This window comes from Schistocerca nitens, chromosome 4 (genome assembly GCF_023898315.1).
Source record: "Schistocerca nitens isolate TAMUIC-IGC-003100 chromosome 4, iqSchNite1.1, whole genome shotgun sequence".
NCBI classification, from domain to species: domain Eukaryota; kingdom Metazoa; phylum Arthropoda; class Insecta; order Orthoptera; family Acrididae; genus Schistocerca; species Schistocerca nitens.
Genome location: NC_064617.1, coordinates 212,761,123 through 212,786,554, shown reverse-complemented (window position 1 = coordinate 212,786,554; position 25,432 = coordinate 212,761,123). Strand labels below are relative to the sequence as shown.

Genomic DNA, 25,432 nt, shown 5'->3' with positions numbered 1-25,432 from the left:
TAGTTGGAGTCAGGTGAAAGGTTTTGTAGGGGGCCTAAGGTTCTGAGGATTCCTTGAAGCTCCGCCTGGACATCAGGAATGGGATTACCTTGGCAAACTTTGTATGTAGTGTTGTCTGAAAGCTGACGCAGTCCCTCAGCCACATACTCCCGACGATCAAGTACCACGGTTGTGGAACCCTTGTCCGCCAGAAGAATGACAATGGATCGGTCAGCCTTCAGATCACGGATAGCCTGGGCTTCAGCAGTGGTGATGTTGGGAGTAAGATTAAGGTTTTTTAAGAAGGATTGAGAGGCAAGGCTGGAAGTCAGAAATTCCTGGAAAGTTTGGAGAGGGTGATTTTGAGGAAGAGGAGGTGGGTCCCGCTGTGACAGAGGACAGAACTGTTCCAGGCAGGGTTCAATTTGGATAGTGTCTTGGGGAGTTGGATGATTAGGAGTAGGATTAGGATCATTTTTCTTCGTGGCAAAGTGATATTTCCAGCAGAGAGTACGGGTGTAGGACAGTAAATCTTTGACAAGGGCTGTTTGGTTGAATCTGGGAGTGGGGCTGAAGGTGAGGCCTTTGGATAGGACAGAGGTTTCGGATTGGGAGAGATGTTTGGAGGAAAGGTTAACTACTGAATTAGGGTGTTGTGGTACCAGGATGGCCCCCTCATACGCCAACCTATTCATGGGTCGCTTAGAGGAAGCCTTCTTGGTTACCCAGGCCTGCCAACCCAAAGTTTGGTACAGATTTATTGATGACATCTTCTTGATCTGGACTCACAGTGAAGAAGAACTCCAGAATTTCCTCTCCAACCTCAACTCCTTTGGTTCCATCAGATTCACCTGGTCCTACTCCAAATCCCATGCCACTTTCCTTGACGTTGACCTCCACCTGTCCAATGGCCAGCTTCACACGTCCGTCCACATCAAACCCACCAACAAGCAACAGTACCTCCATTATGACAGCTGCACCCATTCCACATCAAACGGTCCCTTCCCTACAGCCTAGGTCTTAGTGGCAAACGAATCTGCTCCAGTCCGGAATCCCTGAACCATTACACCAACAACCTGAAAACAGCTTTCGCATCCCGCAACTACCCTCCCAACCTGGTACAGAAGCAAATAACCAGAGCCACTTCATCTCCTCAAACCCAGAACCTCCCACAGAAGAACCCCAAAAGTGCCCCACTTGTGACAGGATACTTTCCGGGACTGGATCAGACTCTGAATGTGGCTCTACAGCAGGGATACGACTTCCTCAAATCCTGCCCTGAAATGAGATCCATCCTTCATGAAATCCTCCCCACTCCACCAAGAGTGTCTTTCCGCCGTCCACTTAACCTTCGTAACCTCTTAGTTCATCCCTATGAAATCCCCAAACCACCTTCCCTACCCTCTGGCTCCTACCCTTGTAACCGCCCCCAGTGTAAAACCTGTCCCATGCACCCTCCCACCACCACCTACTCCAGTCCTGTAACCCGGAAGGTGTACACGATCAAAGGCAGAGCCACGTGTGAAAGCACCCACGTGATTTACCAACTGACCTGCCTACACTGTGAAGCTTTCTGTGTGGGAATGACCAGCAACAAACAGTCCATTCGCATGAATGGACACAGGCAGACAGTGTTTGTTGGTAATGAGGATCACCCTGTGGCTAAACATGCCTTGGTGCATGGCCAGCACATCTTGGCTCAGTGTTACACCGTCCGGGTTATCTGGATACTTTCCACTAACACCAACCTGTCAGAACTCCAGAGATGGGAACTTGCCCTTCAGTATATCCTCTCTTCTCGTTATCCGCCAGGCCTCAATCTCCGCTAATTTCAATTTGCCGCCGCTCATACCTCACCTGTCTTTCAACAACATCTTTGCCTCTGTACTTCTGCCTCGACTGACATCTCTGCCCAAACTCTTTGCCTTTACAAATGTCTGCTTGTGTCTGTGTATGGGCGGATGGATATGTGTGTGTGTGTGTGTGTGTGTGTGTGTGTGTGTGTGTGTGTACACCTGTCCTTTTTTCCCCCAAGGTAAGTCTTTCCGCTCCCGGGATTGGAATGACTCCTTAGCCTCTCCCTTAAAACCCACATCCTTTCGTCTTTCCCTCTCCTTCCCGCTTTCCTGATGAAGCAACCGTTGGTTGCGAAAAGCTAGAATTTCGTGTGTATGTTTGTGTGTCTATCGACCTGCCAGCACTTTCGTTCTGTAAGTCACCTCATCTTTGTTTTTAGATATATTTTTCCTATGTGTGTTGTGTTATTGAAATAAAATAACAGCAGTTAAGGAAACACATATACCATTTGACTTGTTTTCTCCATCTAAATACAGTTCATTACAAAATATGTCGATATTAGTACTGAACAGTTTTGCTCACACTCTTAGAAATACAGAAGTCCCTACATTTTTTGTAAACTTATGTCTTTACTCATCCTTGAGATCTCAGCATTTGTCAGGGAAAAATGCTGAAACTTGTCTGGAAATCAGGCAAATTCACTTGGAGAAACTTGGGGCAGCCCTAGAGAGGCAAATGGGTGGGAGTAAGGGGGAGGCTGGGTCGGAGAGTGGGAGAGATAGTTGGGTAGGGGTGAGGGATGGTAAATTGCTTCTAGAGGGAGCATGCAGGGACAAGGTGGAGAGAGTATAGGGCAGCTAGTTGCAGTCGTGAGGTTACAGCGACGGTGGGGGAGAGGAGTGGGGGCTAATGGAAGAGGAGAGACGTAAAAAAGACTGGTTGTGTTGATGAAGTAGAGGGCTGTGTAGTGCTGGAATAGGAACGGGGAATGGGCTAGATGGGTAAGGGTAATGACTGATGACTGATGAAGGTTGAGGCCAGGAGGGTTAGGTTGCAGTCACAGTGGCTCCGATGTTGGTGGATTCCGTCGACGACTGACATGGGCCAGAGACGGCCAATCTTTTCAAATCAGTATGCCACTATGTGCACAGTCAACTATAGCTGATCCTATCTCCAGAACACACAGACTTCAGATGACAATCGGTGATACTCAGATCAGTTTGTTTTCTTCGGTCAAACCTACAGACATTCTCACACATGAAATGTGGAGCATGAGAAACTAATAAGTTTAGATCAAGAAAGATTGTGTTTGTGGCATCCTGAGGATGAAATTATAATAATCAGGATATAGTGCGTAATCTGTGGTCTGAAATAGCAGGTTTATTCGAAACATCAAATAGGCAAAATCTTTACTAGAAATTTTAGGCATAGACTATAACCTCAAAAATTAATTTGTTCAAGTGAAGAGGGTGGTGTATCTTATATGCTTATAGCTACTGCACAGGATCTTTTGTGTGCTGGGTTGTCATTAGTTGTGTACAAATTATTATTACTGATATTGTTAATATGAAGTTGTTTGCAAATGTGGTGTAAGGAATGTATTTCCACTTTTAAATGCTGTAGGTTATCAGGGTATCTTATGCTACATCTTATGCTTGTCTTTCACTGGTGTGCTAAATGACAGTCACAGAAGGTTAATTGATGTATGTCAGCACAACTCTAAATGCGTACAGTGAAACATAGTTTTATAACTTTTCAAGGTCACCACAATTTATCTTGAGTATGTAACAGAATGTTTCTCCAGTCATCTCGTATATTTGTAAAACTTGTCTGGTTATTCTGATAACTGAGGGCACAGTATCGTACTCGCCATGTTTTTTATGAGATAGGAAAGCTTTCTTAGGTGTGTGGTTATAACCTCGAAAAATAATTTGTTCAAGAGATAAGGATGGCTTATCTTTTTTCTTAAAGCTAATGTAGATCTTTTTGGGTTGTGGTAGGTGGACATCAGCTGTCTACATTTTTTTTATTACTGCTTACTGGTGTTGTTTTTATGGCAGTAAGGTGGCGATTCTGTTATGAAGTGGTTTGCAAATATGGTGTACATGTATGTTTCCACTTTCAGTGCTTTGGGTGTTCAGAGTATCATACACTGAACTTTGTCTGTCTTTCACACAGATACTGAATGACAGTCTTGGAAGGTTATTTGACTTACGCCTGCACAGCATTAAATAAATTCAGCTAAACAGATTTCGAGTAAGCCCCTACTTATAAAGGCGTGATGTGAGGTCTCAATTCTCACATTAAAGATGTAGTTCTGGTTCAAGTGAAACCAGAAGTGACACTTTGATATTTGACATCTGTTAATTACATTTATCTAATAATTCGGCCTATACCACATTCTGAAAATTACAGTTTCAAAATTTTTGTGTAATATGGTTATAATAGAGGGAAACATTCCACGTAGGAAAAATATATCTAAAAACAAAGATGATGTGACTTATCAAATGAAAGTGCTGGCAGGTCGACAGACACACAAACAAACACAAACATACACACAAAATTCAAGCTTTCGCAACAAACTGTTGCCTCATCAGGAAAGAGGGAAGGAGAGGGAAAGACGAAAGGATGTGGGTTTTAAGGGAGAGGGTAAGGAGTCTGATTGGAATGACTCCTTACCCTCTCCCTTAAAACCCACATCCTTTTGTCTTTCCCTCTCCTTCCCTCTTTCCTGATGAGGCAACAGTTTGTTGCAAAAGCTTGAATTTTGTGTGTATGTTTGTGTTTGTTTGTGTGTCTGTCGACCTGCCAGCACTTTCATTTGGTAAGTCACATCATCTTTGTTTTTAGATATATTTTTGTGTAATATGTTAGATGTTATTTATGATGCCCTAAATGTGAATGTAAAATCTAATATTTTCACTCTTGCACCTCAAATACCTGTTCTAGGAAAGTTTTAATTTTTTCTAAACCAAATTTTGAAGTTGTGCAAGTGCACTAAAAGACACTGTAATATTGAGTTTCTTTATTAAAAGCAACACTCAATCTGAAATGATACTGCTACCCGGAATGTTGTTACTTCCTTTCTCAAATCTGCTGGATAAGTATTTAGAGAACAGTGAAGTGTACTAGAATCTGAATATCCAGCCAGTACTGCATTAATTTGCTCCATTTTTAGAATAAAGTGAGTTGCTGTGGAAACGACAACTCTTTCATTAATTAATTAGATAAGACTTGCTTCCTTACAAACAAATTTTATTCATGTGTCGTATGTACTTCCACCATGTAAATTAACCATTGTGTGTTCATAACTTCATTGGCAAAAGCTTTACAGTCCAAAGTTGTACATCCTGCCACTGAGCATAATAAACCACACTCTGAACATATTTTGAAAAGATCATTAGTGCAGTATATCAGTAAAATTACATATATTCATAATACACACAAATAAATATTAAAAACATCAGTTATGACCCATTAGTTTCTAAGGTTGTGGTCCCTTCTGATGCCAATTGCTAGTGAGAGAAGAAAGTGGTGTAGCAAAGTTAGAATGTTTTTAACTGTTGTAGCATGGTGTTTTTCCCTTCATCTCGTATATTTGTAAAACTTGTCTGGTAGTTCCAGTAATTGAGGACAGAGTCTACAGTACTCGCCGTGTTCATTTCGAGACATATACAGCTCATTTACATGCATCTTATAACAGCAAAAGCCACATTGGAGCATTTGTCTCCAAGCACATAGGTGTCATGGTATCCATCCCATCCTTAGAATTTAAAATATAGCGTACTTCGTACATAACATAGATTCTGTCCTAACCTAACCTCCTCTATCCCGTCAAAAACTGACGAATGAGATTGGACGCACTGTGACTAAGCTGTCTGCCAATGTTATTGTGTGGCCTCTGATGACTGTCGTTGGAGCCTTACGGCAATGTAGGATATATTGCAGTGAGTGTTCCCACCTGCACAATTCAGGAAAGCTGTGAAGCAGTCATTGAAATGAAGAACATTGTGTTGGGTGGCATGCTCCGCAACAGGGTGGTCCAGTTGTTTCTCAGACACAGTTTGTCAATGGCCATTCATGCGGGCAGTCAGTTTGTTGGTCGTCATGCCAACGTAGAATGCAGCACAGTGGTTGCAGTTTAGCTTCTAGATCACATGACTGGTTTCACAGATAGCCATGCCTTTGATGAGATAGGTAATGTTTGTGACCGAACTGAAGTAGGTGGTGATAAGAGGATGTATGGGACAGGTTTTGCATCTAGGTCTGTTATAGGGATGAGCCATGAGGCTAGGGGCTGGGAGCAGGGGTTACGTAGGGATGGACAAGGATATTGTGTAGGTTTGATGGGCGGCGGAATACCACTGTGGGAGGGATGGGAAGTATAGTGGGCAAGACATTTCTTATTTCAGGGCACGACAAGAGGTAGTCGAAACCCTTGCAGAGAATGTAATTCAGTTGCTCCAGTCCAGGTTGGTACAGAGTCATGAGGGGGATGCTCCTCTGTGACTGTATGTTGGGACTTAGGGAGATGGTAGGTGAGTGGGAAGTTAAGGCATGGTAGATCTGATTTTGTACAAGGTTGGGAGTGTAATTACAGTCTGTAAAGGCCCCAGTGAGACCCTCAGTATATTTCATGTGGGACCGCCCGTCACTGCAGATGCAATGGCCATGGATAGCTGGGCTGTATATAATGGGTGGCAGCTGCCGAAGTGGAGGTATTGCTGGTGGTTGGTAGGTTTGATATAGACAGAGGTACAGATATAGCCATCTTTGAGGTGTCGGTCAACATCAAGGAAGCTGGCTTGTTCGGTTGAGTAGGACCAGGTGAAATGACTGGGGGAGAAGGTGTTGAGATTCTGGAGGAATGTGGATAGGGTGTCCTCGCCCTCGATTCAGATCACAGAGATGTTATCAGTGTATCTGAACCAAATGAGGTGTTTGAGACTGGGTGATTAGTAAGGATTCCTCTAGGTAGCCCATGAATAGGTTGGCATAGGATGGTGCCATGCGAGTATCCATAACTGTACCCCAGATTTGTTTGTACGTAATGCCTTCACAGGAGAAGTAATTGTGTGTGAGGATATAGGTGGTCATTGTGATTAAGAAGGGGGTTGTTGGTTTGGAATCAGTCAGGCATTGGGAAAGGAGTGTTCAATAGTAGTAAGGCCATGGGCACTAGGGATGTTAGTGTAAAATGAGGTGGCATCAGTAGTGATGAGCAGGGCACCATGTGGTAAAGGGACAAACTGTCGAGAGTTGGTGGAGGAAATGGTTGGTATCTTTTATATAGTGGAGTAGGGTGCCGGTAATGGGCTGAAGGTGTTGGTCTACGAGAGCAGAGATTCTCTCAGTGGGGGCACAGTAACTGGCCACTATAGGGTGTCCTGTGTGGTTGGGTTTATGGACTTCAGGAAGCATGTAGAAGGTAGGAGTATGGGAAGTGGTAGGGATGAGGAGAGAGATGGACTCCGGGGAAAGGTTCTGGGATGGGCGTAAGGATTTGAGGAGACACAGGAGTTCCTGCTGGATTTCTGTAATGGGATCGTAGTGGCAAGGTTTGTAGGTGGATAAATTTGACAGCAGGCGGAATCCTTCTGCCAGGTAATCCTTGTGGTTCAAAACAAGTGGTGGAGCCTTTGGCAGCAGGTAGGATTGCAAGATCGGGATCAATTTTTATGTGGTGGATTGTGGTTCTTTCAGCGGATGCGAGGTTTTTCCATTGTCTGATAATCTTCAGTTTTAATTTTATAAAATTTTGCATAAACAAAACAAGTTTTACTACAACTTGTATTCATTTCTTGACCAGGGATGACTCCTTTGAGTGTCGTTATTTTTATCTAGTTGGATATTAAATATTTCCATTTGCATTCTGTATTTATATACATACATAGTTTGGAGCTGCATGCAATTCTGAATGTGTTGGAGCAAATGTGGTCGGAATCAATCACTTAGTGGTAGTAATTGGTAGAATTTGTAAGATTCAAACTGGTATGCAATTTGCCCGTTCCCCCTTTCCTTTGGCATTCTAATATCTCTGTAGTAGAGTGTGTGAATAAGTTATTCAATGAGACATCAGCTGTTGTCCTTTCCCTTCCACGTTCAATTGAGCTAGTGCTTTATTTGTAGGAACCTCAATGTCAGCTAGACACTAAACTCTTAAGTTTCATTATGATGTATAGATCTAATCATTCAGTAAGCTTTTCTACCCATTTTTTCACACCTCATGAAGACAGCTGTCAGGTCACCAACCACTTGCTGTGCATCATTAAGTTTATATATTATTGATATTTTACAATACTGATGTATAATTTTTAAATCTAAAGCTTTTGTGATGAATTTGACTTCGTACCGAAATTTGCTGATGAGGTCACAATCAAATGACTCACTTTTGCTTTTTATTTTACAGATATGTTGGTGACTGCCAGATTCCGTTGGCTTGTACAATGTTTTTGCAAACTAAGGGAAAGGAGCTGTTGCAGAAGAATTTATATCGCAATTTTGTGCTTCACATGTGTAGCTTGTTTGACTTTGGTCTGGTGAGTCCTGTTACACACTATACAACCATCCAGCGCTTACAAGAACTTATTAGTGAAAGTGGTGACGTACGCAATATATTACAAGAGTCATGGCAGACACAACGCAAAATGTGGGAGCTTCAAGGAGCAGCTGGTGGTGAAGCTCCTCCAACTCCACGCCGAAAATCACCACCGAAAACTGCTACAGCTCCTGCATCATCACAGTCAGGCTCTTCAGTCTCTTCACACCAACAGCTGCAAGGTGGCATAGCGAGCCCACACCAGGTGAGGAGAACTGAAATTTGTTTAATCATGTTTGTTTTTATAGTGTCCTAACTACATTTGCTATAGTCCAGTGATGAAAAAGAGTTCTGTTTCTGTATCTTCAATATACATTCACATTATCTGCCTGTTGCACTTTAAGTCAATAAAATAAACTAGACGAAGAAACAAGTTGATAACAGAAGCCATCACTGGTGGTTTTGTTTTTGTCCACTGCTTCAAATTACAGAAAAACTGTAAAAATTCATGAAAATACAAATTCGCTTATTCAAAACAATGAAATAATGTAACAATATTATGAAAAGGATAATTGCTACACATCATATAGCAGAGATGCTGAGTCGCAAATAAGTGCAACAAGAAGACTGTCACAAAATGAGCTTTCGGCCAACAAGGCCTTTGTCAAAAATAGACAGCACACACATACATGCATACGCATTCAAATGCAACTTGCTCAAACATGGTCACAGTCTCCAGCAGCTGAGTCCAGACTAAGCTGCCAGAGACTGTGGTTTTGTGTGTGTGTGTGTGTGTGTGTGTGTGTGTGTGTGTGTGTGTGTGTGTGTGTGTGTGTGTTTTGTCTATTTTTGACAAAGGCCAAGTTGGCCAAAAGCTTATTTCGTGACAGTCTTTTTGTTGTGCCTATCTGCGACTCGGCATCTCCAGTATATGGTGAGTAGCAACTATTCTTCTCATAATATTTTTATATTCCATCCTGGATTTTCCAAGTTTGACAGTGAAATAATGTTGAGATAACTATTGAAATGCGTAGTGGAAATAGAATAGAGGGACTGAAAAACAAATTATTAGTTTTATGTTTTCTGGTTACTTCGTCTGTTCAATTTTAGCCATCTGCAGTGCTACCTAATTTAAAGTGGCCCCAGCAAACTTGTTTCTACATTTCTGCAATGGCATTTCTCTATCTGCAATATTTAGTTTTAAAATCACAGATTGTTATTATTGTGCTAAAGAACTATCATATTATTAGATGATACATTATTTCTGGTTGTCATTTCGTATTTATTCATAGGTGTTATTTATATAGTTTACATTAATAATAAAAATAATAATAAATTTCTTGACCAGTATGTAGAATATGTTGGGGCAGGGTCCGGGAGCTATAGTAATTACTTAGAATCGAAAAGCTGCACAAAGTGCACTTCTATTTTCTATCATCACGACTTGTTTTCAGCCACGAAGGCCATTTTCAAGAGGTTAAGAGCCAAGTGCAGTGGAGGTAGTCAGACAGGCTGCCTATTTTGTGATAGAAAATAAAAGTGCAACTGGAACTGTTCTTTGATTCCAAATAGTTATAGTTGTAATAATAATAATAATAATAATAATAATAATAATAATAATAATAATAGTAATAATACTATTCACCATCAGATGATACAAGGATCATTTTTCTGAATTTATCAGTTCATAACAATTGAATATATACCTACATTTTTTTTTGTATCTACTGTATTTTGTGTGTAATTTGTTTCATATTTGAACGACATGTAAATGAAATAGAGTGCATACCTATCAGGCACACGCGTGTGATTGCGTGCGTGCGTGCGTGCGTGCGTGTGTGTGTGTGTGTGTGTGTGTGTGTGAGTGAGAGAGAGAGAGAGAGAGAGAGAGAGAGAGAGCACCAAATTATTCAGTGGTCCTGATACGTTTAAAACGTACTTTTTTATGAGGGTTTCTTCTTATTTAAAATCTATGGTTGAAGAACGCTATAATTGTAAAAATCATTGGTTTTGAAGTTGACTTAGATCTTTTAGCACAACGCTAAAATGACAACAGATGACTGTGCTAAAGGTGGTGATTCGCAGGATGGGCAGTTGCATAGTTAGACATACAGGTTGCTGCAATACAAAAACACTTGAAATTTCACTGATAGTACATCAAAGAAGAAAAGGATCGTGTCTGATAAAGAATTCTTGTTGTAATTTTCAGATTCAAGAATAGCGTTAGCATTTGCAGTAACACAGCTTAGAAGGTATGGTAAAGATACCAGCATTTCCTGTGCCATCCCCCTCCCTCCACACACCTTGCTTTTCACTATTGAGGCCACCTCCCTCTATATCATAAATCCCCATGTTCGTGGTCTGTCTGCTGCTGAATATAACCTCAACCAGTGCCCACATGATCCCAATCTTATGGCATCCTTCCTGCTCATCTTAATCAACTTTATACTTAAGAAACAACTGCTTTACCTTTCAGTGGACGGCCATGGGGACCAGGATGGCTCCTTCCTACATCTAGCTTTTCATGTGTCGTTTGGAAAGGCCTTTACTGGGATCCATTAGCCTTCAGCCGCTGATTTGTTTTAGATATATTGATGACATATTTGTTATATGGCCTCATGGTGAGGCTGATCTGTTAAAATTTTAGGTATCACTAAATCTTCTCGCCAATGGCTTTGCCACAGTGGTAACACCGGTTCCCTTCGGATCGCCGAAGTTAAGTGCTGTTGGGCTGGGCTAGCACTTGGATGGGTGAGCATCTGGTACGCCAAGTGCTGTTGGCAGGCAGGGTGCACTCAGCCCTTGTGAGGCAAACTGAGGAGCTACATGATTGAGAAGTAGTGGCTCCGGTCTCTGAAACTGACATACAGCCGAGAGAGTGTTGTGCTGACCACATGCCCCTCAATATCCTCATCCAGTGACACCTATGGGCTGAGGATGACACGGCGGCCAGTCGGTACCATTGGGCCTTCATGGCCTGTTCAGGAGTTTTTTTCCCCCAATAAATATTTTCTCCAAATTAAATCTCATATGGTCCTATACCGACTCTCATCCCTCTTTTCTTGATGTTTATCTCATTCTCACTGATGGGTCAGCTACGTCCTTCCTGTTCACATTAAACCTACTAATAAACAACAGTACCTACATTTTGACAGTTACCATCCTTTCCATGTCAGGTGTTCACTCCCATAAAGGCTTGGCATTCAAGGAAAATGTTTTTGTTCAGATATAGATTCTTTACAGCAATATACCACCATACCGAGGGCATGCAGCTTTACTGTATGTTTAAATGATGATGGCGTCCTCTTGGGTAAAATATTCCGGAGGTAAAATAGTCCCTCATTCGGATCTCTGGGCTGGGACTACTCAGGACGACGTTGTTATCAGGAGAAAGAAAACTGGTGTTCTACGGGTCGGAGCGTGGAATGTCGGATCCCTTTATCGGGCAGGTAGATTAGAAAATTTAAAAAGGGAAATGGATAGGTTAAAGTTAGATATAGTGGGAATTAGTGAAGTTGGGTGGCAGGAGGAAGAAGACTTCTGGTCAAGTGAATACAGGATTATAAATACAAAATCAAATAGGGGTAATGCAGGAGTAGTTTCAATAATGAATACAAAAAGGAATGTGGGTAATCTACTACAAACAGCATAGTGAATGCATTATTGTGGCCAAGATAGATACGAAGCCCACACCTACCACAGTAGCACATGTTTATATGCCAACTAGCTTTGCAGAAGACAAAGAGATTGATGAAACGTATGATGAGATAAAAGAAATTATTCAGATAGTGAAGGGAGATGAAAATTTAATATAGTCATGGGTGACTGGAATTCGATAGTAGGAAAAGGAAGAGAAGGAAACATAGTAGGTGAATATGGAATGGGGGTAAGGAATGAAAGAGGGAGCCACCTGGTAGAATTTTCACAGAGGATACCTTAATCATAGCTAACACTTGGTTGAAGAATCATGAAAGAAGGCTGTATACATGGGAGAACCCTGGAGATACTGACAGGTTTCAGATAGATTATATAATGGTAAGACAGAGATTTAGGAACCAGGTTTTAAATTGTAAGACATTTCCAGGGGCAGATGTGGACTCTGACAATCTATTGGTTATGAACTGTAGATTAAAACTGAAGAATCTGCAAAAAGGTGGGAATTTAAGGAGATGGGACCTGGATAAACTGACAGAACCAGAGGTTGTAGAGAGTTTCAGGGAGAGCATTAGGGAACGATTGACAAGAATGGGGGAAAGAAATACAGTAGAATCAGAATGGATAGCCTTGAGAGATGAAATAGTGAAGCCAGCAGAGGATCAAATTGGTAAAAAGACTAAGACTAATAGAAATCCTTAGGTAACAGAAGAAATATTGAATTTAATTGATGAAAGGAGACCAAGTTCTAAGCAAAGGGAAAGCAGAAAGGTGGAAGGAGTATTTAGAGGGTCTATACAAAGGTGATGTTCTTGAGGACAATATTGTGGAAATGCAAGAGGATGTAGATGAAGATGAAATGGGAGATATGATACTGCGTGAAGAGTTTGACAGAGCACTGAAAGACCTGAGTCGAAACAAGGCCCCGGGAGTAGACAACATTCCATTAGAACTACTGATAGCCTTGGGAGAGCCAGCCCTGACAAAACTCCACCATCTAAGTGAGGAAGATGTATGAGACAGGCGAAATACCCTCAGACTTCAAGAAGAATATAATAATTCCAATCCCAAAGAAAGCAGGTGTTGACAGATGTGAAACTTATCAAACTATCAGTTTAATAAGCCGCGGCTGCAAAATACTAACACGAATTTTTTACAGATGAATGGAAAAACTGGTAGAAGCCAACCTTGGGGAGATCAGTTTGGATTCCATAGAAATATTGGAACATGTGAGGCAATACTGACCCTACGACTTATCTTAGAAGACAGAGTAAGGAAAGGCGAACTTACGTTTCTAGCATTTGTAGACTTAGATAAAGCTTTTGACAGTGTTGACTGGAATATCCTCTTTCAAATTCTGAAGGTGGCAGGGGTAAAATACAGGGAGCGAAAGGTTGTTTACGATTTGTACAGAAACCAGATGGCAGTTATAAGAGTCAAGGGGGGCATGAAAGGGAAGCAGTAGTTGGAAGGGGAGTGAGACAGGGTTGTAGCCTATCCCTGGTGTTATTTAATCTGTATATTGAACAAACAGTAAACGAAACAAAAGAAAAATTTGGAGTAGGAATTAAAATTCATGGGGAAGAAATAAAAACTTTGAGGTTCGCCAATGACATTGTAATTCTGTCAGAGATAGCAAAGGACTTGGAAGAGCAGCTGAACGGAATGGACAGTGTGTTGAAAGGAGGATATAAGATGAACATCAATAAAAGGAAAACAAGGATAATGGAATTTAGTCGAATTAAATCGGGTAATGCTGAGGGAATTAGATTAGGAAATGAGACGCTTAAAGTAGTAAAGGAGTTTTGCTATTTGGGGAGCAAAATAACTGATGATGGTCGAAGTAGAGAAGCTATAAAATGTAGACTGGCAATGGCAAGGGAAGCGTTTCTGAAGAAGAGAAATTTGTTAACGTCGCGTATAGATTTCAGTGTCAGGAAGTCGTTTCTGAAAGTATTTGTATGGAGTGTAGCCATGTATGGAAGTGAAACGTGTCGATAAATAGCTTAGACAAGAAGAGAATAGAAGCTTTCAAAATGTGGTGCTACAGAAGAATGCTGAAGATGAGATGGGTAGATCAAATAACTAATGAGGAGGTATTGAATAGAATTGGTGAGAAGAGAAATTTGTGGCACAACTTGACTAGGAAGAAGGGATCGGTTGGTAGGACATATCAAGGGATCACCAATTTAGTATTGGAGGGCAGCGTGGTGGGTAAAAATCATAGAGAGTGACCGAGAGATGAATACACTAAACTGATTCAGAAGGATGTAGGCTGCAGTAGATAGTGGGAGATGAAGAAGTTTGCACAAGATGGGATAGCATGGAGAGCTGCATCAAACCAGTCTCTGGACTGAAGAAGAAGAAGAAGAAGAAGAAGAAGAAGAAGAAGAAGAAGACGACGACGACAACCATTCTCACCTCTGCCTTCTCTGGCTGTAATTAGACCAGCAGCCTAGTTCAAAAGCAGATTTCCCGGGGCATCACATTCGATCTTGATACTTCTGATCCCACCAAAAAATTACCTAGAAGTATATCCGGCTTGTATACACTCAGGTGCAACCAGGCAATCTGGGAAAAATCCAGGAATCTTTTTATCTGGGAGAAAACCAAGAAGAACCCCGGAATTTTTTGGAATTCCAGAAATTGTTGATTGTTTTAGTCTTAAGTTTTTGTAATTTTTACTGGTAAGAAGAACTGATAGTCTAACAAAGAATTTTACTGTATCTTGCTACTGCAGAATAATACTGCAGCAATAAAATGTCAATAAATGTGTCACGGGTTGTAGGACGAAGACTATGGAATACTTCATAACAGCAAACTGCTGCTGATGAGCATGACATCACAACTGTCTACATTAAGTTTGTTTTGAGCAGTCGCCAGCAGGATCATGTGCAGTTGAGTTGCGTATGAGCAGTACCTTCTCCCGTTTCTAGCTACTTGAAGTGTGGCTGCAGCAGTAGCAAGAAGCAGTTGTGCTACCCAGAAAAATTTTTCTGGTGCACCCAAGGTGCCAGATTCACACATTCACAGAGCACTATGGGTTGTTGTGGAGAGGGGGATAGTGACCTGTCTTTGCATTTAGTGATGTTTCTGTTTCCTCTTCATTTACAGTTCACATGTTTCTGTTTCCTGGAGCTACCAAGTGAATTAAGATTTTATTTTGTGTCCACATTTTTGGCAGTCTAGCATTAATTTGCCTTGCACAACAATGAAATTATTTTTGTTGCTTTGCTTAATATAAATGTGGCTTTTATTAATCTGTTCTGCAGATACAATCAATTTATAAGAAACAAAGCGTTTCATTACACACTATTTGCTAGTTTCAACTATTTACTGAATCTCAAGCACGCATTTTCATCTTCTAGCATGTATGTCATTATGCTGTGATAAAGAACCAAACATGAGACAATATGGTATTAGTACTCCAAGAAAATTTGAATCCCGAAAAGCACACGGAGAAGCTTACTATCATGTTTGGGCCTACTTCATTGTGAATTTGGACATATGAATGTGTTCTTTAAGCGAAATTATGCATTTTAGTAAGTGTAACACACGCTACAAAGACCAATATTATGTGTGAAAGCTCAGCTTTTCTTGTAGCTACACAATATATGTTAATTTAAACTGTTAACTTTTTCTATTTGTGTGTTCACTCTGCTATACAGTGATGATGTTATTGGTTGACTACGTCACGTGTCCTATGCTCTGAAAATCTGCTGCCATTGGTCGGCGAGATCATGTCATGAGCTATGATTTTCTACAAAAGTGCATTGCAATCTCTATTTCACTGCTTTGGAAACTAATGTGGTGTGTTTGGTGGAATTCAGATTTATACTTTTGTAATACGAAAATATGCAGTGTACACGTTGCTGCATATCAAAGATCTTCCCAAAACACATTTATTTCTTCACAGAGTTTCGTTTTCTAAAGTGCCAGGAAGTTCTACGCTGGTGTATAGAACCTTTACCATTCAAAGAATTGATATTTTTACAGCTCCGAGGGGAAGTACACTATTGCTTATCATGGGAAAAGTGTATTTTCACCTTGGAAGAAGATTATTTTCTAGTGGGAAAAAGTGCGTTTTTTAACTGGAAGACCTGGAATTTTTTAATTTTTTTTTATTTTTGTTGTCTGCGTACACACCCTGACATCTCTTGTGACTCAGTACTGTCTTCGTGTTGATTGTATTAATCAGCTACATCGACAAGGCTACGACTTCCTAAAGTCATGCCGTGAAATGAGATCCATTCTGTCTGACATTTTACCCAAGACACCAAGAATACCTCCTGCACCTGTTTCCCTACCCCATGACTCCTACCCCTGTGGCTCTCTCTGCTGTATGGCTTGCCCTACGCACTCTCCTACACTTGTGTCTAGGGACAGCAAATCTTGGTGCTGATAGGATGCACTCAACTGGCCTTGGGTCTGCAGCTCGTAGTGATTTCTGGTCACTGACAGCAAAAGCTTACTGACAGTAGTTCTGTGTGCACTGCTCCTATGTTTTGGTTATTGTGTGTTCATTTGTTAATGTTACTACAGCTCTCATTTGAAAAACAGAAAAATATAGTTGCAGTTTGTGCCCTGCAACATATGGCAGTAATAAAAGCTTATATCACCAAATAGTCAAAGATACAGGCTTGATAATAAAAATGTTCGTAAAAACTAACAATACTTACAAAAGGCCATCTCTCTTTTTCTTTACTTCAGTTGAGAACTTACTGTGTCACCTACTCTGTCATGGTTCTCATATAAAAAACATGTACTTTGACAGTTTACTTTATTTCTGTAACTAATTTTCATCGGCAAAACATGGGCAGTTTTTATTCTAAACCCACACTGTTGTATGGTACTAAAGTAGTCCTCGTAATCAATAATCATGAATTCCTGCTGCATAGTTTGCATGCTATTGGCAATTTCTTCTTCTGAAACATCTTTACCAACAAAACTTCCTAGGCCACTACTACTATAAATCTGTTTGCCCAATTCTCAAAATATTTCATACACGGAGAGAACTACACAAACACTGTTATTGCATAGATCTTGCTTTACTAACTGAATTATTAAGCTAACTAGCCTATCACAAAGCATGTCAGCTGATTCTCCACACCATTAATAAATACTACTGCACTTCCAGCTATGTGAAATATAATTAAAAGTCTTTGTGTTAGTGATAGATTCAATTACTGAAAGGAATGTCCATAAAAATTCAAAGCTACTCATAAATTGATGTAATTGGATATAAATGTCTCGAAAGAGTTAGTTAAAGATCAAATTCAGCTCAGAGTTAATGAAGGAAACCATTGTCTGTCATGTTTGTGCAGCCATTGGCGATAAACATGGGATGGGACCAACCTGTCTGCTTAGTCCTCTGTATTAGAAATGTATAGTGTTAATCAGTTAAGATAATAAGAACTGGAACACTTTTTTCAGGAAAAACTACTGATAGTCTGGTGAGAACATATCTATTCCTGAGAAATTTTTTTGTGAAGTCATTCATGACTGTAAACTGTAGGTACTAAAAACTGCGTAAGCGGCCTAGGCACTCTAACACATTGTGATGTGAAGACTGTGACAATGTACACGAGATTAAAAATTTCAATAATTAACATGGAATTTTGCATTTCACACGAAATGAATCAAGCAGCTCCTTGTCCTAAAGGCGAATGTAAGCTTTCACTGTTTGCCACCAGGAAGCATTATGAGCTGCAGAACTGAGGCCAGCCAAATGCAGCCAATGGGCTCACTCGGTCAGCACCAAGATTTGCTTTCCCAAGACACAATTTCGTCCTGCCACCTACTATACCGGTCCTTTAACTGGCAAAACATGTACTGTCAAAGGGAGAGCCACCTGTGAACTGCTGTCACATGTTGTGTATCAGCTGTTATGTAAGCACTGCAGTATGTCTATCACCGAGTTATCAGATAGGCTGAGTGGGCAAAGACGAAGGATGTGGTAGCAACATACAGTGTCCTATTACAGAGCAAGCTGTGCAACTTAACGGTTTTGACCTTGATACCTGTTTCATCACCCATGCCATCTGTGTTCACCCCCCTGACACCACTTTCTCTGAACTATGCAGGTGGGAACCGGCATTACAACATGTCCTTGGTTCTTGCCAACCACCTGGACTTAATTTATATTAATTTCTTTGATCACAGCATTTCTTAACAGTAACTATGCCTTTCTTCATTTCGTTTTAGTTTTCTATATCTTTCATTTTCTGACCCATTCCTTTCTTTCCCTGTCTTCCACACGCAATGCCCTTAGGTTTCCATTCTTATTACCTCTGGCACAGTGTTTGTTAGTAATCTGTCTTGCTTATTACCTTATATTCCACCTTTAAGCTCTCAGCTTTTCAAAACTCAACCAGTGCAGTCCCCAGCAATCAGTCTTTCCTTCCCATCCTTTCTGGTAAGTGTCCTTCGATGTGAGGGGCTGTGCGATTTTTCCGTAACTCTCCCATTCCTCTTCCTTCCTCTTCAACCCTTCTGCCTTCTGGCTCTGAAAGTTTGGACATTTCCTTAATTTTTCTCCTGGCACTGTGTGGTTGCTAGATTTTTTTATGTATCCAATTATTTTATCTTGTTCTATAAATATTTTCAATCTCTTATTGCTAACACTAGTATTCAGATAGGCACTTTGGAGACCAAGTCTTGCTGTAAATGTCCGTTATATTTTCTGCAAGATATTTTACTTGCCTTGGTGAAAAGTAAAAGGACTTCAGCTTGGTCTAAACATCTGTATGCCAGGGGAGATGCTCAGCTCATTCTCGAGTGGATTGTTAGGAAACAAGAATTTTCCATCCTGCCACAAAAAGGATAGTTTTTGGTGCAACAATAGAATAAGCAGGTAATTAGTGCATGGATAAGGTACTGGTGAAAATAGTTTTTTAATTTAAAGTGCACAGAGCTCTTTGTATTTGTGTTTCCCCTGCTGTTGATCCTTCTTCTAGTAGGAAAAGGCTTTAGACAAAATTCGTTTTCAACATATGAAATGGAGAATTTTGACAGCCTATCAAAGCTATGTGAGTTACTGTATTTTGCCAAAAAAAAGTGTATTGATGAACATTGTTACTGGTGGTTTTTGAAATATGCATAATTTGTGCCGCAAACTGTGTAAATCTAACATAGTTGTCAAAATAATGTCCCTGTCTTTCTCTTCCCTAGTTAGCGTGGCCAGCAGAAACAAACTTACTGTCCAAGGTAACTATGCTCCTTGCACAACAGGTGGTTGACTACAGAACATTCAATCGATGAAAAAACTACTTCATGTGGTACATGTGTATTCATTTTTTTAAAGGTATATTGTTATGTTCCATTCTGGATTTTCCATCGCTGCAGTTTTAAATTTTTAACTGTTTGTCTCATTTAATTTTTATTTAATGTGACGTCAGTGTCAGTGGCTAAAGGGAATAAAATGGGATAGCATTAAATTATGTTGTGGCACAGCTGTTTGTGGTTTAAAGATGTTAATTTTTAGTGCCTGTTTTAGCCATAACCATTTCCTATAAGCCACAATTAACTAGTCAGTTTTCTTCATTCATTTAATTACAATGAGGTGACAAAAGTCACGGGATACCTCCTGATATTATGTCAGACTTTCTTTTGCCTGGCGAGGTGCAGCAGCTGCACATGGCTTGGACTCAACGTGTCGTCTGAAATCACCTACAGAAATATTGGTCCATGCTGCCCATATAGCCATCCATAATTTCAAATGTGTTGTCGGTGCAGGATTTTGTGCATCAACTAGCATGTTGATTATGTTCCATAAATGTTCAATGGGTTTCATGTCGGGCAATCTGGGCTGCCAGATCATTTTCTCGTCTTGTCCAGAATGTTCTTCAAACCAGTCGCAACTATTTGTGGCCTGGTGACATGGGGCATTGTCACGCATTAAAATTCCATCGCAAATGACTGGAAAGGGCCTCAAAGTTGCTGAACCTAACTATTTCCTGTCAATGATTGTTTCATTTGAATCGAATGATGCATTTCATTCCGTGTAAACACAGCCACAACATCAGGGAGCCAACACCACTTGCACAGTGCCTTGTTGACAGCTTGAATCCATGGCTTTGTGGGGTCTGGGCCACATTCGAACCCTACCATCAGCTCTTACCAACTGAAACTGGGACTCATCTGACTAGGCCACAGTTTGCCAGTCATCTAAGGTCCAACCGATATGGTCATGAGCCCAGGAGAGGCCTTGCAGGTGATGTCATTCTGTTAACAAAGGCACTCGCATTGGTCTTCTGCTACCATAGTCCATTAACACCAAGTTTCGCCACACTGCTCTAATGGATACATTCATCGTACATTCCACATTGACATCTGCAGTTATTTGACACAACTTTCCTTGTCTGTTATTACTGACAACTCTACACAAACTCTGTTGCTTTCAGTCGTTAAGTGAGGGTCATTGGCCACTGCGTTGCCCATGGTGGGAGGTAATTCTTGAAATTTTTTATTTTCGGCACAGTCTTCACACTTTGGATATTGGAGTATTAAATTACCTAACTATTTTCGAAATGGAATATCCCGTGTGTATAGCTCCAACTACCATTTTGCATCCAGTCTGTTAATTCCTGTTGTGTGGCTATAACCGTGTCAGAAATCTTTTCCCATGAAGCAGCTGAGTGCAAATGACAGCTCCCCCCCCCCCCCCCCCCCAATGCGCTGCCCTTTTATACCTTATTTATGCGATACTACCACCATCTGTATATGTGCACATCACTATCCCATGACTTTTGTCTCTTCAGTGTATGCTGGAATGGAAACTAGTATGTTTATATGTAAGTGTGTGTTTATTTGTTCTGTACATGAACCAGACGTACACGAAAGGGAAAAACATAGTTTTAAATAGGTGACATACATACATACAGCAATTATATTGTATTGATCTTTTGACAGGGTGGTGAGTGTGTTCCTAGGCGCAAATCACCTCCTGCTGGCTGCCCAGCACCTGGCCAACAACAGGGTCCTGGTCCCAATGGTGGAAACAGAACAGTAATGTCTGCTACAAATGGCAGCCACAGTGCTTCTACAAATGGCACTTCACAACTGCAAGCAGCCGATGGCCCACGTCAGCGGCGATCAGAGCAGTCACCATCTGCCTCGACACTTCCACGTCGCAAGTCTGCTGCCGACAGCTCTACTCCTACACCTGCTCACCAGCTGCCACAGAGGAGAAAATCTGTTGGCCCTGCCCCCGAACGAGAGCGCAGAAAGTCTCCAGGGAAGGTGCAACAACAGCCACAGTCAGGCTGTGAACCTCACCCTCCCCCGCCACCTCTACCAGCTCGTCGGAAGTCGCTCGGTCTTTCAGTAGCAAATGGAAACATTTTAACCACGCACAATGGCCAGTCACCAGTTGGGGATGCTGCTTCTCCAACACCTGCCCAGCAGCAGCGCAGGAAATTGCAACAGGCTGCTGGTGACACACAAAACCATCTATGCAGTTAGCCAGAACTGAATGTGCCAAGAACTAGAGTTGTATGCAGGCTGTTCTGAAGGGGTGGAAAGCTCATGAGACATACTGAAAGATGGTTTGCCATTTGTGATGAAATGTGCACATGTGTGGTTTTGCCAGTCTTACGTGCCACTCTTCCTGTCTGGTGAACTTGGCTGTGGCAGTTTATGTGCAGTGCTAGTCTGTGTAACATTTTTGGCATCACATCATTCTGTCGACGTGTTTTATTGGGGTTCACTGAGTATCACACTTTTCAGCGAGCATTTGTCAGCAGGTGTGGGTCATATGTTGAGTACAGTGATAAATCTGTTACACACAAATATATACATCTCAGTGGAACCCAGATTTTACTGTCAGGCTCCCAAAAAGAAAAGAAAAATAGAAGTCTGAGTTACATCACTGCCATGATTTTCATCATTGTTTTTAAGTGTTACTTCCATTTTGAAACTGAGTGTCAGTAGAATATATTTTATACATCATTTTCATTTTTAAGAAATTTAGTAATTACAGCTGTTGAAATGCATTAGCAGTTATGCTGTGTGATTGAATGTTGCTGAGGAAAAATCTATTTATTTAATTGTTCTGAAGTAGCCTCTCAAGCACTCTGGGGAGGTTGCTTCTAACTTAATTGGCACGCAATGGGAAAAATTGCCAAGAAATCTATAATCAAAAGTAATTAAATATTGTTTAGAAAATTATTTTGATGACAAGGTCTGAATGCAGTTGTCATATTATTGACATAGGTATACCAAGGTAATATAACTGATCAGTTACTGAAGTTACTTTAGCAGTATGAAAAATGTATACAGAGATAACATCTACTGAGACAATTTTTCTTTAATTTTTTAATAGCTGTGACCAGTCAGTGTCTGGTTTCTGCTTATGAATTTGTAATTTTTTTACTGATTTGACCTATTAACTTTTAATTTCCTTTTGCAAATCTGGGTTCCACAGATTCTGTCTCATAGATGCATTTCAGTTGAATGCACACTTTTGAAAAATTTTGATGACGATGATGTAATATTTGTTGATTTTAATCTTTTTCAATTTTTTTTGAATAATTATACAAGAAAGGTGTTAGTCTGCTGTATTTGCAGTGTTACTATATTGTATATTTGTATACTTAGCATATCTGATTTTTTTGGTCATGTTATTTTGTGATTTTTTTTTTAGCTCTATTTCATGCTTTGTGTCCATCTAATAAAATATTATCATGCATTGAATTCAATAATCATCCACATTTCTGTCCTGGTGCGTGCTGAAATGTGATCTCATTTTTACACTGCCATTTATGTCGTTTCCCACTGAGAAACATTGTGCTATTAAACAGCAATTCTTTCTCCAGTAATCTAGTCACTGGAATGCTTTCCTCTCATTCCCTGTTTCTAGGAATGGCTACGGCCTGCTGTGTGATGGTGCTTGTTCCATTACAGCGTTCACTGCCTGTTTGTGATGTATGGTGTTGATTTGAAAGTGAAATAAATTTTAAAATGTTTCTGTACTTGACTGTGAGTAGTTTTTAAATAGATGTGTGCTGCAAATCAGATGGTGACACTTTTGTAATATGTACATAATTGCTTATGAAAGAGAGCTGTATAAGGTAAGAGAACATAAAATAAATAAATGTGTATAAATAAATTGTAAATTTGTTGTATCTGTTACAAATTAGTGGTCAGCAACCTGTGCTAATTGTATAGTGCAAAACTCACTTTCTGATGATGGAAGAGAAAACTGTGTTAAAATTTTCTTTGAATAGTATGAATTACTTTAGCATCAGTAAAACTTATTAATGTACTCTCTCTATGTAACAATAAAATAAGCATTCCACAAGGAAATGAAAGAGCAGGTGTATGTTGTTTCCCTTCTCCTTATGAACCCACCCATACAACTTTCACCCCACTGTCATTCAGTGCTGTTACTTAAATAATAAATTTCTTAAATGTGATGGCAGGAGTAGTGTGCTTTGTCATTCTTTGCTAGAAACCTGTTACTTAAAGAGTAGTAATGTACAAGACATTGTCAGTTTCTTAAACTGAAAAAAAGAAACACTGAGTATCATTTGACTGCAGTTTTGTCTAATGAAAGTAAGGTCACTAGCCTGTTTTTTTTCTGTTATACAGTATGTAGTTGATTTTGTGTGTTCAGACTCCTGATACTTCATATTACTAGACAGAGCTATATGATATATCATTACAAAGGGAAACACATTTAATTATTTACAATTAAGTAGTGAGAATTGATGTGAAAAGTCACAGTAGGTGAAAAAAGTGTAGGGGTTGGGATTACAAGGATATGATAGACCAAAGAAATAGCGTAAAAACAAACTAGAAATAAAATGAAGGGTGGAACATTTCAGAATGTGTGTATAGTGTTGAACACAATCTGTTTAAACTTCACCGATTTTCCTTTACAGTACCCTGTTCTTGTTTGTTTTAGACATCTCTCTAAACACTAGTATTGGAGGGTGATTACCATGCCAGTCGCATTCCTCTAATAGCATTTGTTTACTGTCTGCTTATAGAAGTACTTTCACATTCAAAAGTTGTGAAACTGTATCTTTTTACCTTGTATATTTTTCACTGGCTTACTGTTGCAGTCAATATGTGACAATACATTGAAGGTGTACCTTGGTAATAATCTATAGAGGTTATTTATAAAACTCCCCATAAAGCTCTGTACATAAATATAATGCATGGTTAATGAAATACCTCTACAGTTCAGAATTTAAGTTTTATAGTGAACATGGTTTTTAGCTTGCATTCAGAAGTGAGAATTGTGCGTTACAACATTTAAATCGTGAAAATATTTACTTTCCTATACTGAAGGTTCAGATGAGAAATATTACAAAGAATAATTGGTTTTCAAATTTTTTGGACAAACTCTCATTCTGATTGATAATGCAATGCAGTTGCAGAGTTTTTTTAATTTCACTAACTTACAATTGACGCTGTTTGAGAGCTGTATTTCTGTGGTTAAATTAGATACAAATCAGCGTTAACACAAGCTGTCACTGACTGATGGGCTATGTAGTTAAATTCTTTCTCAGAATATGCCGTTGGAAAATTGATGCTAAGGAGTATTTAATTAACAGGCTGCTGACCATATAATATCTTCCTCAATTTTAATTTCTTGTTTATCTACTGAAAAGCCACGTTGTTGACGATTTGCGTACACAGCATTCCTTGAAAAGTGTTCAGTCAAATAAAATGTAATGAATATTTGACACCTTATAGAAAATAAGGAATGATAATTCTAATTATTATTAATATTAATAATAATTATCAGGGTTCCGCACTGCCATTAGTGTAATGATGTAAAACTGCAGTTTGTGGTATACATGACGAGTGTTTTGTAATTTATATTTGTCCTTAGGGCTACTGGTTAATGTTTACTTTTAAATGATATATGTCTACATATTACATGAGAGAGTGAAAAATAAAAATAATTTGTACAGATGTCTTTAATTCATTACTGAAGTAACCCTTTAAGTCATCTCCATCTTTTGCAAATACTTGATAGCATTTTAATATGTCCCAGTTTACACAATACGGGGTTGAGTCATACAGTTTTTATTATCACGTTGAAAATATTGTTAACATAATTAGTTTGTTTGCAAATACATATCTGCACTCTACTACACACTGAAATCTCCACATTAAAGTACTGTAAAACACTATTAGAAGAGCCAAATACAAAATGGTACTGCCCACTGATAGTGGGTTGTCATATGGTAATTCAGTTTCTCTCTTTTTTTGTAAATGGGGACAATCTGTGCTGAGTTGGTGGAAGAGCAGGGCAACAGTGTGCTATAATATTACACAGTGATTAGGTGTCACAGATGTTTCCAGTGCGGTCAAACGAATTGGAATGACAAAGAATGATGTGTCAGACCTGGTGTGTGAAGACCAGCATATCACAATAGAGTTGATAGTACGGAAGGTGAAAATCAGTCGGGGGTCAGTTTTCAACTTCTTGCACAAAATTTGAACAAGACA

General features: G+C 39.9%; 1 protein-coding gene and 1 pseudogene across 1 annotated transcript in view; both read left to right on the top strand.

Annotated features, from left to right (window-relative positions):
- Window positions 1-24,875, top strand: part of LOC126251623 (polycomb protein suz12-B) — a 316,089-nt gene extending 291,214 nt beyond the window's left edge. The window contains exons 11-12 of the mRNA XM_049952165.1: window positions 8,186-8,579; window positions 20,879-24,875. Of these exons, the coding sequence (XP_049808122.1) occupies window positions 8,186-8,579; window positions 20,879-21,430 (946 nt within the window). The 3' untranslated portion in view covers window positions 21,431-24,875. The remainder of the gene's footprint in view (window positions 1-8,185; window positions 8,580-20,878) is intronic.
- LOC126254193 (5S ribosomal RNA) lies at window positions 10,980-11,097 on the top strand (annotated as a pseudogene).
- Window positions 24,876-25,432: the final 557 nt, after the last annotated feature.